General features: G+C 43.8%; 1 protein-coding gene across 1 annotated transcript in view; it reads left to right on the top strand.

The window, feature by feature from the left end:
• Positions 1 to 2391: 2391 nt before the first annotated feature.
• The window catches only part of LOC141112262 (sulfotransferase 1 family member D1-like), a 182450-nt gene continuing 170505 nt past the window's right edge, over positions 2392 to 14336 (top strand). Inside the window, exon 1 of the mRNA XM_073604896.1 lies at positions 2392 to 2515. Coding sequence (XP_073460997.1) covers positions 2481 to 2515 — 35 coding nt within the window. The 5' untranslated portion in view covers positions 2392 to 2480. The remainder of the gene's footprint in view (positions 2516 to 14336) is intronic.

Below are 14336 nucleotides of genomic sequence, written 5' to 3'. Positions count from 1 at the left end.
AGAGCTCGGACCTTCAGAGCGCATGCGCCGCTGACGTCAGCGGCTGCATGCAAGGTGAATATCTCCTAAACCATACAGGTTTAGGAGATATTCATTTTACCTACCATTAAGCCTTATTATAGGCTTACCTATATGTAAAAATGTGAACGCTGGGTATACAAACGCTTTCAGTCCACTCTCTGCTGAAAACGGGTCACAGGAGTGCAAAATAAACTGCACTCCTGTGATCCATAGGAGAAGTACAGTAAAACAAGCTTTGGCTGGACTTCTCTGTTAACTGGACTCTAGGTGTGCAAACTACTGACTCCAAATAGCTTTCATTGAAGTAATTAGTCTATGGGTTCACTTTCTTTTTCCTCCATCACTGTAAATGTTTAATGGGTGTGTTCAATAAAGACACAAAAAATTAGAATTGTTTGTGTGTTATCAGCTTAGCAGATTGTGTTGGATTATTGTTGTGACTAAAGCTGGGTAAATACTATACGTTTTTTTCATTCAACCTAGCAAAACAAAAGCAACTTACAGATCGCCACACTAGCACATTTGATAATCATGCCCCCCCTCCATTACACACTAATCAGCGCTCGCAGACATTGGCTCCAAGCATTGATCGGATGCTGGTTTACCTGCATACTTGTTCTAACGACCAGCTGGTTTTTGCCAAACTGTCCATTTTTGGATTTGTGGCTCGTATGTACCCAACCTGAGGATCAGATCACATTTTATGGCAAATTACTGCAGGAAAAAAACAGTCAATTCCAAGAGACTCACATACTTTTTGGTGCCACTGTATCTGTGGGATCTCTTTATGTGTGATCAAGTTCTTCAATGTCCCATCTACACTATATTACCGAAAGTATTGGGACACCTGCCTTTACACCAGTGGTTCTCAACCTTACTAGTGCCGTGACCCCTTGATAAAATTTCCCAAGTTGTGGGGACCCCTAACAGTGAAATTATTTTCGTAGCGTGGGTTGTCAGCACCCAAGGCAAAACAAGCCATTTGCGCCCCTAATGGACATTTAGTGCTCCCTGAGTCCCTTCCACTCGTACAATATTGAAACCCCTTATGGTACATTTTAGGATGTACCACTCTCTTTGTTCTCCTTTCTTTCTTTATCCTAATTTCTTATTTTTTCCCCATCCCTCTCTCTAGCCATCTTTCTTGTTCTTTTTATTATTTTTTCTCTCCCTTTTTCTTTGTTCCTCCCCCTTTTTTCCTCTCCCTTCCATGTATTCTCTATTTTTATTCCTTCTCTTACTACTTGGTGGGAATGGGATGAGTGGCATTGCTGGCGGGTAGTTGGGATAAGTGGCAATGCTGGCGGGGTGTTTGGATGCGTGGCAATGCTGGGGGGAGTTCTGATCAGCCAACTTAGGTGCTCTTGATCAAGCTCATCTGCTGATCTGAGAACTGTAGTGGGGACTTTTAATGGCAACTATAATCACAGGTAGCGTTACTCACTGTGTCTTTGACTTTGTGGTGTCTCGTAACAGTGACACCTATGCCAAAATCAGGAGATAGGGTCTCCTCCACCCCCTCCCACTTCACATTCCTCACCAGTCAGCTGACCTCTAGTCTCTGTCCCCCAGCCATGCCGTGAACTGAATGTGTGGCTGCGAAGAGGCTGAGTGGGCAGCCACGGGCTCCAGGAACAGCCAAGCTGGGCAGCCACAGGCTCAAGGGACAGCCCTGCTGGGCAGCCGCAAAAAGGCTGAGAGAGTGGTGCGGGCTTCAGGAACAGCCCAGGATTCGGTGACCCCTGGCAAATCATCATTCGACCCCCAGGTTGAGAACCACTGCTTTACACGCACATGAACGTTAATGGCATCCCAGTCCTAGTCTGTAGGGTTCAATATTGAGTTAGCCCATCCTTTGCAGCTATAACAACTTCAACTCTTCTGGGAAGGCTGTCCACAAGGTTTAGGCATGTATCTATGGGAATATTTGACCATTCTTCCAGAAGCGCTTTTGTGAAATCAGGCACTGATGTGGACAAGAAGGCTTGGCTCGCAGTCTCTGCTCTAATTTGTCCCAAAGATGTTCTATCGGGTTGAGGTCAGTACACACAAACAAGGTCCATAAAGACATGAATGAACGAGTTTGGGGGGGGGGAGAAACTTGACTGGCTTGCACAGAGTTCTGACATCAATCCGATAGAACACCTTTGGGATGAATTAGAATGGAGAATGCGAGCCATAGACACACTCCTAAACCTTGTGGACAGCCTTCCCAGAAGAAATGAAGCGGTTATAGCTGCAAAGGGTGGATGCCATGTGCGTGTAAAGGCAGGTGTCCCAATACTTTTGGTAATATAGTCTGTGTCTGATCCCAATGACATACTTGCCAAATAAAGTTATGTTCTATTAATGTTCAACTAAACCAGCTAATGAATAACAAAATTTACAAGTACAGGGAGTGGAACTACCAGGATAATTTAACTCGTATCATTATACACGTTTTTACTCGCAATCATCATATGCAATATAAAATGAGCCACTTTGATGAAGACATGTAAGTGTTCCTTTCTTTGCTGCTGTACTTAATATACATATTTTAGAATATATGCAAACATGTAACTTCCTTCAAAAGTAATCAAAATAAACATGCTATCACTTATTTAGTACACGATAGAATGAAATTTAATGGGGGGCAGCTATGTATTAAAATTATTTTATTATAGTTTAATTAGCCATAATGTTTTCCTATGTCCAGTGTTAGCTGTACACTATGCAACATGTAGAAATTATGACATGGCAAAGATGCGATCATGAGTGCAAAGCACCATACCTCAGTAACCTAGGTCACATACTGTAGAGATTACAGCTCAGGCAGATGGTTTGCTGCAGTTAATAAGTTGCCTACATAGAACCACCTTTAATGTGTATTTTAACTTTTGCAGCTAAATTGGTATAATACCCATGTTAGATGTGTTACATTTTCCTTATCACATAGCATAACTTAAAAATATATTTAACTCCTTGGTGTCCCCCATATGCAAATATGCAGCCTCTCAGCGCCTGGTGCTCAGCGCAGAGGGGTCCCATATTTGCGTTAATTGCTGCCTATGTACTTGTGCTGAGAGCGCACGCTCTGCACACTCCCAGCACATTTACCGTCAACTAACCGAAAGTTTTGGGACCACGTGACAGCCAATCACCGTGATCTTAAGCCGTGCCCCACCTCCCGGCATCATAAACCTCTTAACCACCTCAATACAGTGCACTTACACCCCCTTCCTGCCCAGACCAGTTTTCAGCGATCTTACACTTTAAAAGACAATTAGTCATGCAACACTGTACCCGTATGAAATTTGCAGTACAGTATTGTGCATTTTTCACACAAATAGAGCTTTCTTTTGGTGGTATTTAATCACTAGTGGGTTTTTTATTTTTTGTGCTATAAATAAAAAAAAGACTGTCAATTTTGTAAAAAAACGCCTTTTTCTTTGTGTCTGTCATAAAATTTTGCTAATTAGTAATTTTTCTTCATAAATTTTGGCCAAAATTTATACTGCTACAAATCTTTGGTAAAAATAACCCAAAATTAGTGTATATTATTTTGTCTTTGTGAAAGTTATAGAGTCTACAAACTATAGTGCCAATCACTGAAAATTTATCACATCTGATCAGGCCTTCAGTACATCAGGTGTATCTCATTTCTTGAGACACTAATAAGTCAGGAAAGTACAAATAACCCCCAAATGACCCCTTTTTAGAAAATAGACATTCCAAGGTATTAAGTAAGTAGCATAGTGTGTTTTTTTAAGTTGTAATTTTTTCCCACAATTCTTTGAAAAATTAAGATTTTTTTTTTTTTTTTGTCATATTATAATATGACAAATTATATAATATGACAAAATTGTCATATTATCAGGTTATTTCTCACACACAGCATATGCATACAACAATACACCCCAAAATACATTCTGCTACTCTTCCCGAGTATGGCGATACCACACGTGTGAGACTTTTACACAGCCTGGCCACATACAGAGGACCAACATTGAAGTAGCACCTTCAGGCGTTCTACGAGCATAAATGACACATCTTATTTCTCAACCACCTATTACACTTTTGAAGGCCCTGGAGCACCAAGACAATGGAATTGCCCACAAAATGACCCCATTTTGGAAAGCAAACACCCCAACGTATAATCTATGAGGCATAATGAGTCTTTTGAACAGTTCATTTTTTTCCAGAAGTTTTTGGAAAATGTGGGAGAAAAAATTAAAAAGCATTTTTTTTACACAAAGTTGTCAATTTATGAGATATTTCTAACACATAGCATGTATATAGCAAAAATGACACCCCAAAATACATTCTGCTACTCTTCCCGAGTATGGCGAAACCACATGTGTGAGACTTTTACACAGGCCACATACAGAGGCCCAACACTGAAGTAGTACCTTCAGGCGTTCTAGGAGCATAAATTACACATCTCATCTGATTCCTACCTATCACACTTTTGAAGGTCCTTGAGCACCAGGACAGTGGAATTACCCACAAAATCACCCCATTTTGGAAAGCAAACCCCCAACGTATATTCTATGAGGCATGGGCTGCAAATAGGTAGTCGGGTACTCTGATGGGCTGCAGATAGGTACTCGGTTACTCTGATGGGCTGGAGACAGGTACTCGGGTAACTTGATGAGCTGCAAACAGGTACTCGGGTACTCTGATGGGCTGGTGACAGGTACTCGGTTACTCTGATGGGCTGGTGACAGGTACTCGGGTACTCTGATGGCCTGGTGACAGGCACTCGGGTACTCTGATGGGCTACGGATAGGTACTGGGGTACTCTGATGGACTACAGATAGGTACTCTGATTGGCTGGTGACTGGTATTCGGGTACTCTGAAGGGCGGTGACAGGTACTCGGTACTCATATGAACTGTGACAGGTACTCATATGGACTGTGACAGGTACTCAGGTACTCTGGTACTCATATGGACTGTGACAGGTACTCAGGTACTCTGGTACTCATATGGACTGCGACAGGTACTCATATGGACTGTGACAGGTACTCGGGTACTCAGATGAACTGTGACAGGTATTCGGGTACTCAGATGAACTGTGACAGGTACTGTCAGGGAAATTAGGCTGTACGCTATGCGCACACCATATCTCCTGTGCTAATAAGCACACATTTCGTCTAATGATATAATGCACCTTACCTATCATTCTATTTCCCGTATATCTCCAAGTAAACAGACATCACCATAGCTTACGTTCTCAGATCCATCAGCATGACTGTCTTGCCGAGCAGTCCACTTGCTTTTTTTCACACACACAAAGAAAGTCTCAAACTGGAGGGTTTGCCTCCAACAGCCAATCGCCTCCTACACAGGATGTGACCTCACAGAAAATGACCAAAGAAGGATGTAACGCAAGATGTGAATGTCAACACAGGAAATGACCAAATAAGGATGTAACAACACAGGATGTAAATGTCAACACAGGATAAATTATTATACAACAACCAATGAACGATGACTACAATCCCTGTGTCAGATTAAGGTACTAACCGAGACCAAGATGCAGAGAGCAGTTCACTCTTGCAACTAAGCGCACTCCACCCCCTGGAGATGGTACAGAGGGTGAATTGCACGAAGAGGCACAAGCTACCATCAGGATGGGCAGATCTTGCGTGAAGGTCAGCAAGGAGCTGGATAGCTGTGCAGGTGCTGGTAGGTGTTGGACCCAGCGGGTCAACAAGATAACAAAGTCCAGGACAGGCTGGAAGCCGGATTTCAAGGCTGAGAGGAATCCAAGAACAGGCTGAGGGTCAAACACAAGAGATAACAGCAAAGTTCCAAAACAGGCAGAGGGTCAAGGTACTAGAAACTGAAGACAAATCCGGGTCACAGGCTGAAGGTCAAGGCACAGGAGGCAGAAGGCAAATCCGGGTACAGGCCGTGGGTCAAACACCAGAGGTAAACAAAGTCCGTTAAAGAGGCCAGGGGTCAAGTCCAGGAGAGAGTCAGAAGTGGTCAAGGCAATCCGGGTCACAGCAGGTAATCGATCAACAGGAAACAGGAACAAAATCACAGGGAAGCTGAGAGACAAACCAGCAATTTGCTGAACAGCAAGGCAGCTTTTATAGGCAGGCAGAGGATTCAAGTTATGTGTGCGCTAGTGCTCATGCGCACACGCCGTTCAGCTGAACCGCGAACGCGCGCGCGCCGAAACGCCGTTCCGCCGCGCATGTGCGCAGGGAAACGGCGCTGCTGACAGGATTGATTCAGTTTTTTTCCCTGACACCCTGCTGATGGGAGCTTATCTGCAGGTGTACGTCATTGCACCTCAAATATTCCAAATATTATCTTCCAAAGGAATACAACTTACTGAACCCTCTTACCATATCTGCCAAACTTTAAAGGGTTTAATGACCTTTTCCCCAAAACTAGACTTCATGTACCGAGCAACCGTCTCACTGTGGGAAGACTTGCATTCCTTCCCTTGCACGGACTGCCATTGCCCATTTGAATTGGCTTATCGTCTTACCCCTGCGTCCAGGGAAACCATTGCACCCATTTAGGAGAGCACTGCCCGGTGCCTTCTTTTACGGTGAATCGATGGACTACAACCACTATATTTGGTCCAGTCCCCAGGCGTCAACTCTATGGCTTGCTGTCCCAACACTTTTGACACAGAACTATTCTTTTAACCCTTTCATGACTAAGCCTATTTCTGACATTTAAAATCCGTATTTTTTTGCTAGAAAATTATTTAGAGCTCCCAAACATTATATATCATTTTTAGCAGAGAATCTAGAGAATAAAATGGCGAGTGTTGCAATATTTTATGTCACACGGTATTTGTGCAGCAGTGTTTTAAACTTTTTGGGAAAAGGGACACTTTCATGAATTATAAAAAAACGAAACAGTAAAATTAGCCCAATTTTTTTGTATAATGTGAAAGATGATGTTCCGCCAAGTGAACAGATACCAAACATGTCACACTTTAGAATTGCACGCACTCATGGAATGGCGACAAACTACAGTACCTAAGAATTTCCAGAGGCGACGCTTTAAATTTTTTTTTTTACGGTTACCTCGTTAGAGTTACAGAGGAGGTCTAGTGCTAAAAGTATTGCTCTCGCTCTGACGATCGCGGCAATACCACACATGTGTGATTTGAACACCGTTTACATATGCAGGCATGACTTCCGTATGCGTTTTCTTTGCTGCGTGAGCTCGCGGGGACGGGGGTGCTTTAAATTTTTTTAAATTTATTTTTATATTATTAAATTGTGTTTAAAAAAAATTTTTTTTTTTGATCACTTTCTTTTATTGCTGTCACAAGGAATGTAAACATCCCTTGTGACACCAATAAGTGGTGACAGGTACTCTTTATGGAGGGATCGGGGTCTAAAAGACCCCGATCCCTCCTTTGCACTTCAAAGTATTCAGATTGCCATTTTCAGTGATTCTGAATAATGTATATTTTTTTAAAACTGGCGCCACTGGCAGCCGAGTGCACAGGAAGTGACGTTGTGACGTTGCTTCCGTGTTTACAATCAGGAGACTGGAACGAAGCCGTTTCCGGCTTTGTGCCAGTCTGTCCCTAGCCGCCGGAAGTGGCGGATCGATGAGTGCGACTCCCGGTGGGACGGGAGCCCTGTTCAGAGCGGCAGGAGGGGGGGAAGTCCGCTTTTAGCCGCATTGGTTGTTATCCCTGGAAAGCCGATCACTGGCTCTAAAAAACGGTACCGGGATGATGCCTGGAGCTGCGGGCATCATCCCAGGATAACCCCCGAAAGCTGAGGCCGCACATCTGCGCACGCTCGGCGGGAAGGGGTTAACAACCAACTATTAACTATGCCAAATGATTCGTCAACAACCACAGATCACCCCCCCCCCCCCGAATTAAGTCTCTACCCCTCACAGCGCATGCATACACAAGCACATTGCGCTGTACGACCGTACACTGCGTCGCCAGACTAAACCACACAGAACACTTATGCCTGCTTTCTCTACAGAAACAATGTGGCTTCTCTCTGTACCTCGATATTACAACAATAACGTGGATGTCTCCTGTTTGCTCTCTACCCAAAACTGTATTACAGTATAAAACTTAGAAAAAAACAACTGGAATGAATTTCGAAAAGACCCCAAGTCCCTCCCACCAACTTCCTGTTGCACACCTGAACAGGAAGAGGGAGGGGGATGGGAAGCCTTGAAAAGCTTCATATTTTGTCTATCAAGACATTAGAAAAATCTATGGCTCACATCATATATATTTCAACAATTTAAAAACTTTTGTCTAGGGGAGGGTGCAATAAACCCCCATATTGCAAATGGGAGGGAATCCCCCTTGACTCACATATCCCCTGGGAAGTCAAACCACAAGTTTTGAGACAGAAATACCACACAATAGCGCAACAAATGCCCAAACTGAAACTCCTGTAAAAAGATGGCTCAAAGAGATCAACCAAAGTCCCCCTCCTCCTCCGCCGGCTATACAACATAAGCCTCAAAACAATGAATTGCCCTCTGAGAAACTCCTAAACATTTAAAAATAAAAATAACACACACCGCTAAAAGTACAAAAACTCAGTTAAAGCTAGTAAATTCAGTGCAAAGTAGAGATTTTCACTTAAAAGAAAAATGGTGCCTAGATATTAGGTAGCTCAGACCGCATGGCTACACACAAAGGAATAGAAAATGGCCGATGAAAACCAGGCCACAACAAAATGGCACCATTAACTCATGAAATTTAATTTTTGATCCTGCCAAAACAAGATTTCTTCACTAGCTACACATAAACTTCTCTAAAGCAACTGGAATAAAAACCTAAATGATTCTACTGGAAATGGAATTCAGTGCAAAAACAGACTATATTTCGCTCGAGACTAAAATCAGCAGAAACAGAAAGGCAGTTGCAGCAATCGAAAATCGGTGCACGGCAAAATGGTAGATGAAATCCGGACTACAGAAAAATGTCCGACATTAACAAATGAAAACCAACACAAACAAGGATTTCTCCTTACAAAAACTGACTATACAACTGAGACACCACATGAACAGTTACAAACATTTTAGGAACAGTTCCACTGAAAAGTATGTAATCCCGCCAAAACCAGGATTTCTTCACTAGAAAAACAAAATCTTTCTCCACAAAGATTGACTACACAATTGATAATGCACACTTAACCATAGACACACACTTTAGGCTACATACCACTAGTGACCTTGGCCAACCAAACAACACAGGCTCTCCAATCACACAACAACGCCACATAAACCACAAAATAACATGGCTCAAACATACACTCTTTTCTCAAAGTTCACATCAGCTTTCACAGGAACAAGACACTGAGAAATACAAACAGCGATCCTAGAAACCTGAGACCATCCAACCCAAGGTGATGCTTGCATGGTCTTTTCATCTCAAAACAAAAGAACTCCTCCTTGCTATTGTCTAGCTTCCAGCAAGACATGTCCCAACAATGCATGGCCACCCTTCCCCCAAGCCACATGGTCATTTGAATATGCAGCAGCCATTTTCTCAAATCAAAGCTTTCAAAACTACTTCAATACAGTCAAACACCATACACAATTCATACATTTCTCATATGCATCAGAAACTTGTTACACAGCATCAGTCACTCACACACACAACAGACATCTGTTCAAAATCCTGAGTGCCATTATTTCAAAAAGACGAAAAATTTGTTCTTTTGCAAAGCAGAGCCTCCCTAACGCATCGGAACGTGGATCCATTCGCTCCCTCATCTCGATCCGATGCTAAGGAGGCCTTGTTCACTCCTACCATTGTTTCGCCGCTATGCTAGGGAAATTAGGCTGTACGCTATGTGCACACCATATCTCCTGTGCTAATAAGCACACATTTCGTCTAATGAAATAATGCACCTTACCTATCATTCTATTTCCCGTATATCCCCAAGTAAACAGACAGCTTACGTTCTCAGCTCCATCAGCATGACTGCCTTGCCGAGTAGTCCACTTGCTTTTATTCACACACACAAAGGAAGTCACAGACTGGAGGGTTTTTCTCCAACAGCCAATCACCTCCTACACAGGATGTGACTTCACAGGAAATGACCAAATAAGGATGTAACGCAGGATGTGAATGTCAACACAGGAAATGACCAAATAAGGATGTAACAACACAGGATGTAAATGTCAACACAGGATGAATTAATTTATACAACAACCAATGAACGATTACTACAATTCCTGCTGATGGGAGCTTATCTGCAGGTGTACGTCATGGCACCTCAAATACGTTGATTAGGCATACAGGGGTAACAGGAGCGCACATCCTCTAAACCGATAATGTGTTTGTAGAGTGAACACATCCCCCCCAGATGATTGTTCTGTGCATTGCAAAGGGGCCCTTCGCTGGCGGACATATCCCCACTCCGCAAACACCTCTCTTCCAAACAACAGGAAGTTTTCCACTACCTAACGGATCTCAACCAGCGTCAGTCTGCCCCAGTCAGCTCAGCTCAGCGGGTTGCGGGAGACCTAACACTGGGAGACACTTATGACAATAAATATTAAAATACATCTTCATAAAATTTCCACAACAATACTCGGGTACTCAGATGGACCGTGACAGGTACTCAGGTACTCTGATGGACTGTGACAGGTACTCGGGTACTCAGATGGACTGTGACAAGTACTCGGGTACTCAGATGAACTGTGACAGGTACTCATATGGACTGTGACAGGTACTTAGATGAACTGTGACAGGCACTTTGATGGTTGGTGACAGGTCCTCTTTATTGTGGGGGGGGCAATCATTGTGATTGGTGTACACTGTAAGCAGTAACGAGATGTTACCCCAATCTCCATCTCACACATGATCGGTGTGTGAGGAGGAGGACCCGCTAACATCTCATTACCACTCTGTATTTAGATTTAGTGATCAGAAAGGATCACAGCCGATCACGTGGTGAACAGCCCCCGGCCAATGGCTGTTTACCAGCGTCTGTAACGAGCAGTGTTCCCGGGAACACACTGCCACCAACCATGCGCCATGCAAAGTGGAGCGGTACCATCTGAGATCGACCGTGACTTCATCACGGCCGAACACGTGGTAAACAGCCATGCCCAATGGCTGTTCACCCCCCTCGGTGGCGAGCGATGTCTCCGTGACACGCCGCCACCTAAGGAACAGGGATGCGCGCACACGATCGCGCGCGCATTCCCTGTTTAAATGGACAGACGTCATATGACGCCCGCCCCGAACGAGAGCCACACCGCCTGGCCATAATATGACGGCCAGCGGGCGGCAAGCAGTTAAGGCGCCGACGCTAGGAGGTTAAAAAAATGCTGCTTGACTGGGGGCTGGGAGATCATCATCAGTTGTAAATGTGATGTGCACACTGCCTGTCCTAACAAAAGTTTAAAGTGGAAGTTAACTTCCATGCATGACTTTTACCTATAGGTAGTGTAAATATCTCCTAAACATGCAACGTTTAGGAGATATTTACTGTACATGCAGCCAGTGACATCACTGGCGCATGCGCTCTGAAAGAACAGCCACCCGTGCCGTTTCTTCAGAGCCCTGTGCCATGACCAGCGGCTCCCATGCACTTGCGTGGGAGTGATGTCATCGTGACCTCCGGCCAGTCATAGAGCCAGGGGTCAGGGAACCCGGGTGATGAATGCGACATCTAGCTCCGACATCTGGGCGTGGGAGGGCTTCGTTTTAAGACAAGTTTAACTTTAAGAAAGGCCTGGATTCTTTCTTAAATGTACATAATATAACTGGGTACTAACATTTATAGGTAGAGTTGATCCAGGGAAAATCCGATTGCCTCTCTGGGATCAGGAAGGAATTTATTCCCCTGTTGTAGCAAATCAGATCCTGCTTTTCTGGGGGGGGGGGGTTCACCTTCCTCTGGATCAACTGTGGGTATAGGATTGGGTATATGGGATTGTATGATATTTTTTATTTTATTTTATTTTTTTCTTAGGGTTGAAGCAGATGGACTTGTGTCTTTTTTCAACCTGACTAACTATGTAACTATGTTTAATGTGCTAGTATGCAATACATACTAGCACATTATGGCTTTACCTTGCAGGGAAAAAAATCCAAGCGTTTACAACCGCTATAAAGGTCTCAAGGCTTGAGCGGTACGTTCTAGGTCAATGCACTTTTAAACCAATCTGTCCACTAACTGTACATTTCAGGCTTTTCTGAACAATACAAACTTCTATAGAATATTATGTACAGGATAAACATGGTTTAAATAATTGAATTCTTTTTAGGTATGCCTCTTGAATGGGAACATACGTTGGGGTTTCTCAAAATTCAGTTCAAAGGTTTAATTATCGTACTCTCGAAAACTTTACTTTAGGCCAGGGGTGCCCAACCTTTTAAAGCGTGAGGGTCGCTTAAGCGACTTGGGAACCAGTCACGGCTACAATGAACGAGCTGGCGGATGACAGGTCCCTGTCCACTGTGCATATGATGAGCGCACACAGACACAGCCCACTCTACTCTCTCTCTATATCTATATATATATACAGTGGGGACGGAAAGTATTCAGACCCCCTTAAATTTTTCACTCTTTGTTATATTGCAGCCATTTGCTAAAATCATTTAAGTTCATTTTTTTTCCTCATTAATGTACACACAGCACCCCATATTGACAGAAAAACACAGAATTGTTGACATTTTTGCAGATTTATCTTAACCACTTCAGCCCCAGAAGGTTTACCCTCTTCATGACCAGGCCATTTTTTACGATACGGTACTGCGTTATTTAACTGACAATTCCGCGGTCGTGCGACGCTGTACACAAATACAATTTACGTCCTTTTTTTCCCCCACAAATAGAGCTTTCTTTTGGTGGTATTTCATCACCTCTGAGGTTTTGATTTTTTGCACTGTAAAAAAACTAAAAAAAACCTATATTTTTTACTTTATGCTATGAAACACATCCAATAACAAAATGTAAAAAAATCTAATTTCTTCATCAGTTTAAGCCAATATATATTCTGCTACATATTTTTGGTATCCCAATAAGCGTATATTGATTGGTTTGTGCAAAAGTTATAGCGTCTACAAAACCACGGGATATTTTTATGTAATTTCTATTTATTTATTTTTACTAGTAATGGCGGTGATCAGCGTTTTTTAGCGGGACTTCGACTTTGCGGCAGACAAATTGGACACCCAACTGACACTTTTTGGGGACCAGTGACACTAATACAGTGCTAAATAATATCCACTCTAACTGTACTAATGACACTGGCAGGGAAGGGGTTAACATCAGGGGCGATCAAAGGGTTAAGTGTGCTCCTAGGGAGTGCTTTCTAACTGTGGGGGGAATGTTGTTATTGGAGAAAAACAGAGATCAGTGTTTCTCCTTAGCTGAAACACAAGATCTCCACCTTCCTCCCTCACAGAACGGCACTCTGCCTTGTTTACATAGACAGACCGCGGTTCTGTGTCTCCTGTGAAAGATCGGCGGGTCCCGGCGGCTGCCGCTGGACTCTTTGATTGGCTCCCGCTGTGTCCAGTCACAGAGGGAGAGGGTCACTGGCAGTGCACACGCCCCAGACCCACTACACGAAATCATATACCTGTACATGATTACGCCCAGGAGGGCCACCCTGCCGCAGTATATCTGCGTGGGGTGGTCCTTAAGTGGTTAAGAAATGCCTTGCTTAAGGTTGTCTAGGAAGCTCCCCTACCCCATCCTCCAGCACAATTGTCAGAGGTCAGTATTGGCTTTTCAAACTCCTAGAAAAACCTGAAGTGCATTTAAAAAAAAAAAAAGCCTTGGAACAAGTACTTACTTACTTACTCATTACCCAGTTTTAGACAAACATGATAAAGTGCATGTGACGGAGGTGTGGGTGGAAAAAAACACACGTAGAGATCAAGAAGAGTTTTAGGACCCCTGGCCAAGGGGTTCTTTATTTTTGGGGGCTGAAAAACAAGAAGTCAGAAAAGGGGAAGGCCACAGGGCAATAATTCCAACACCATGAGAGACATGCAAAAATATAACAGGGTGGCAATATGACGCATCAAGACATGAGTCCAGAGGAACAGGGCAGCAAGCTAGTACAACAGGGACTTAGCCCAGAGTCCCAGGGCAATAATCCATGCACAGTGAGTACCAGGCTACAATCCAGTACAGCAAGGGCAAAGTCCAGGTGTATAGGGCAGCAATTCAGGGACTCACCAGCCAACAGTGGCCTCACCCGAGGATGTCCAGGCAGAGTGGCAGGGAAAAGGAGGTCCTTCACAAACCCATCACGAGTCCTCGGAGGGCGGTGTGTCTTGGCCTCTGCTTCAGGGACAGCCAGCCAGTAGTTGAAGGAAGAGCAGAGGAGAGAGTGAAGTTCC

This window comes from Aquarana catesbeiana, linkage group LG11 (assembly GCF_042186555.1).
Source record: "Aquarana catesbeiana isolate 2022-GZ linkage group LG11, ASM4218655v1, whole genome shotgun sequence".
Lineage (NCBI taxonomy): Eukaryota > Metazoa > Chordata > Amphibia > Anura > Ranidae > Aquarana > Aquarana catesbeiana.
This window is presented reverse-complemented; position numbering and strand designations above follow the sequence as displayed.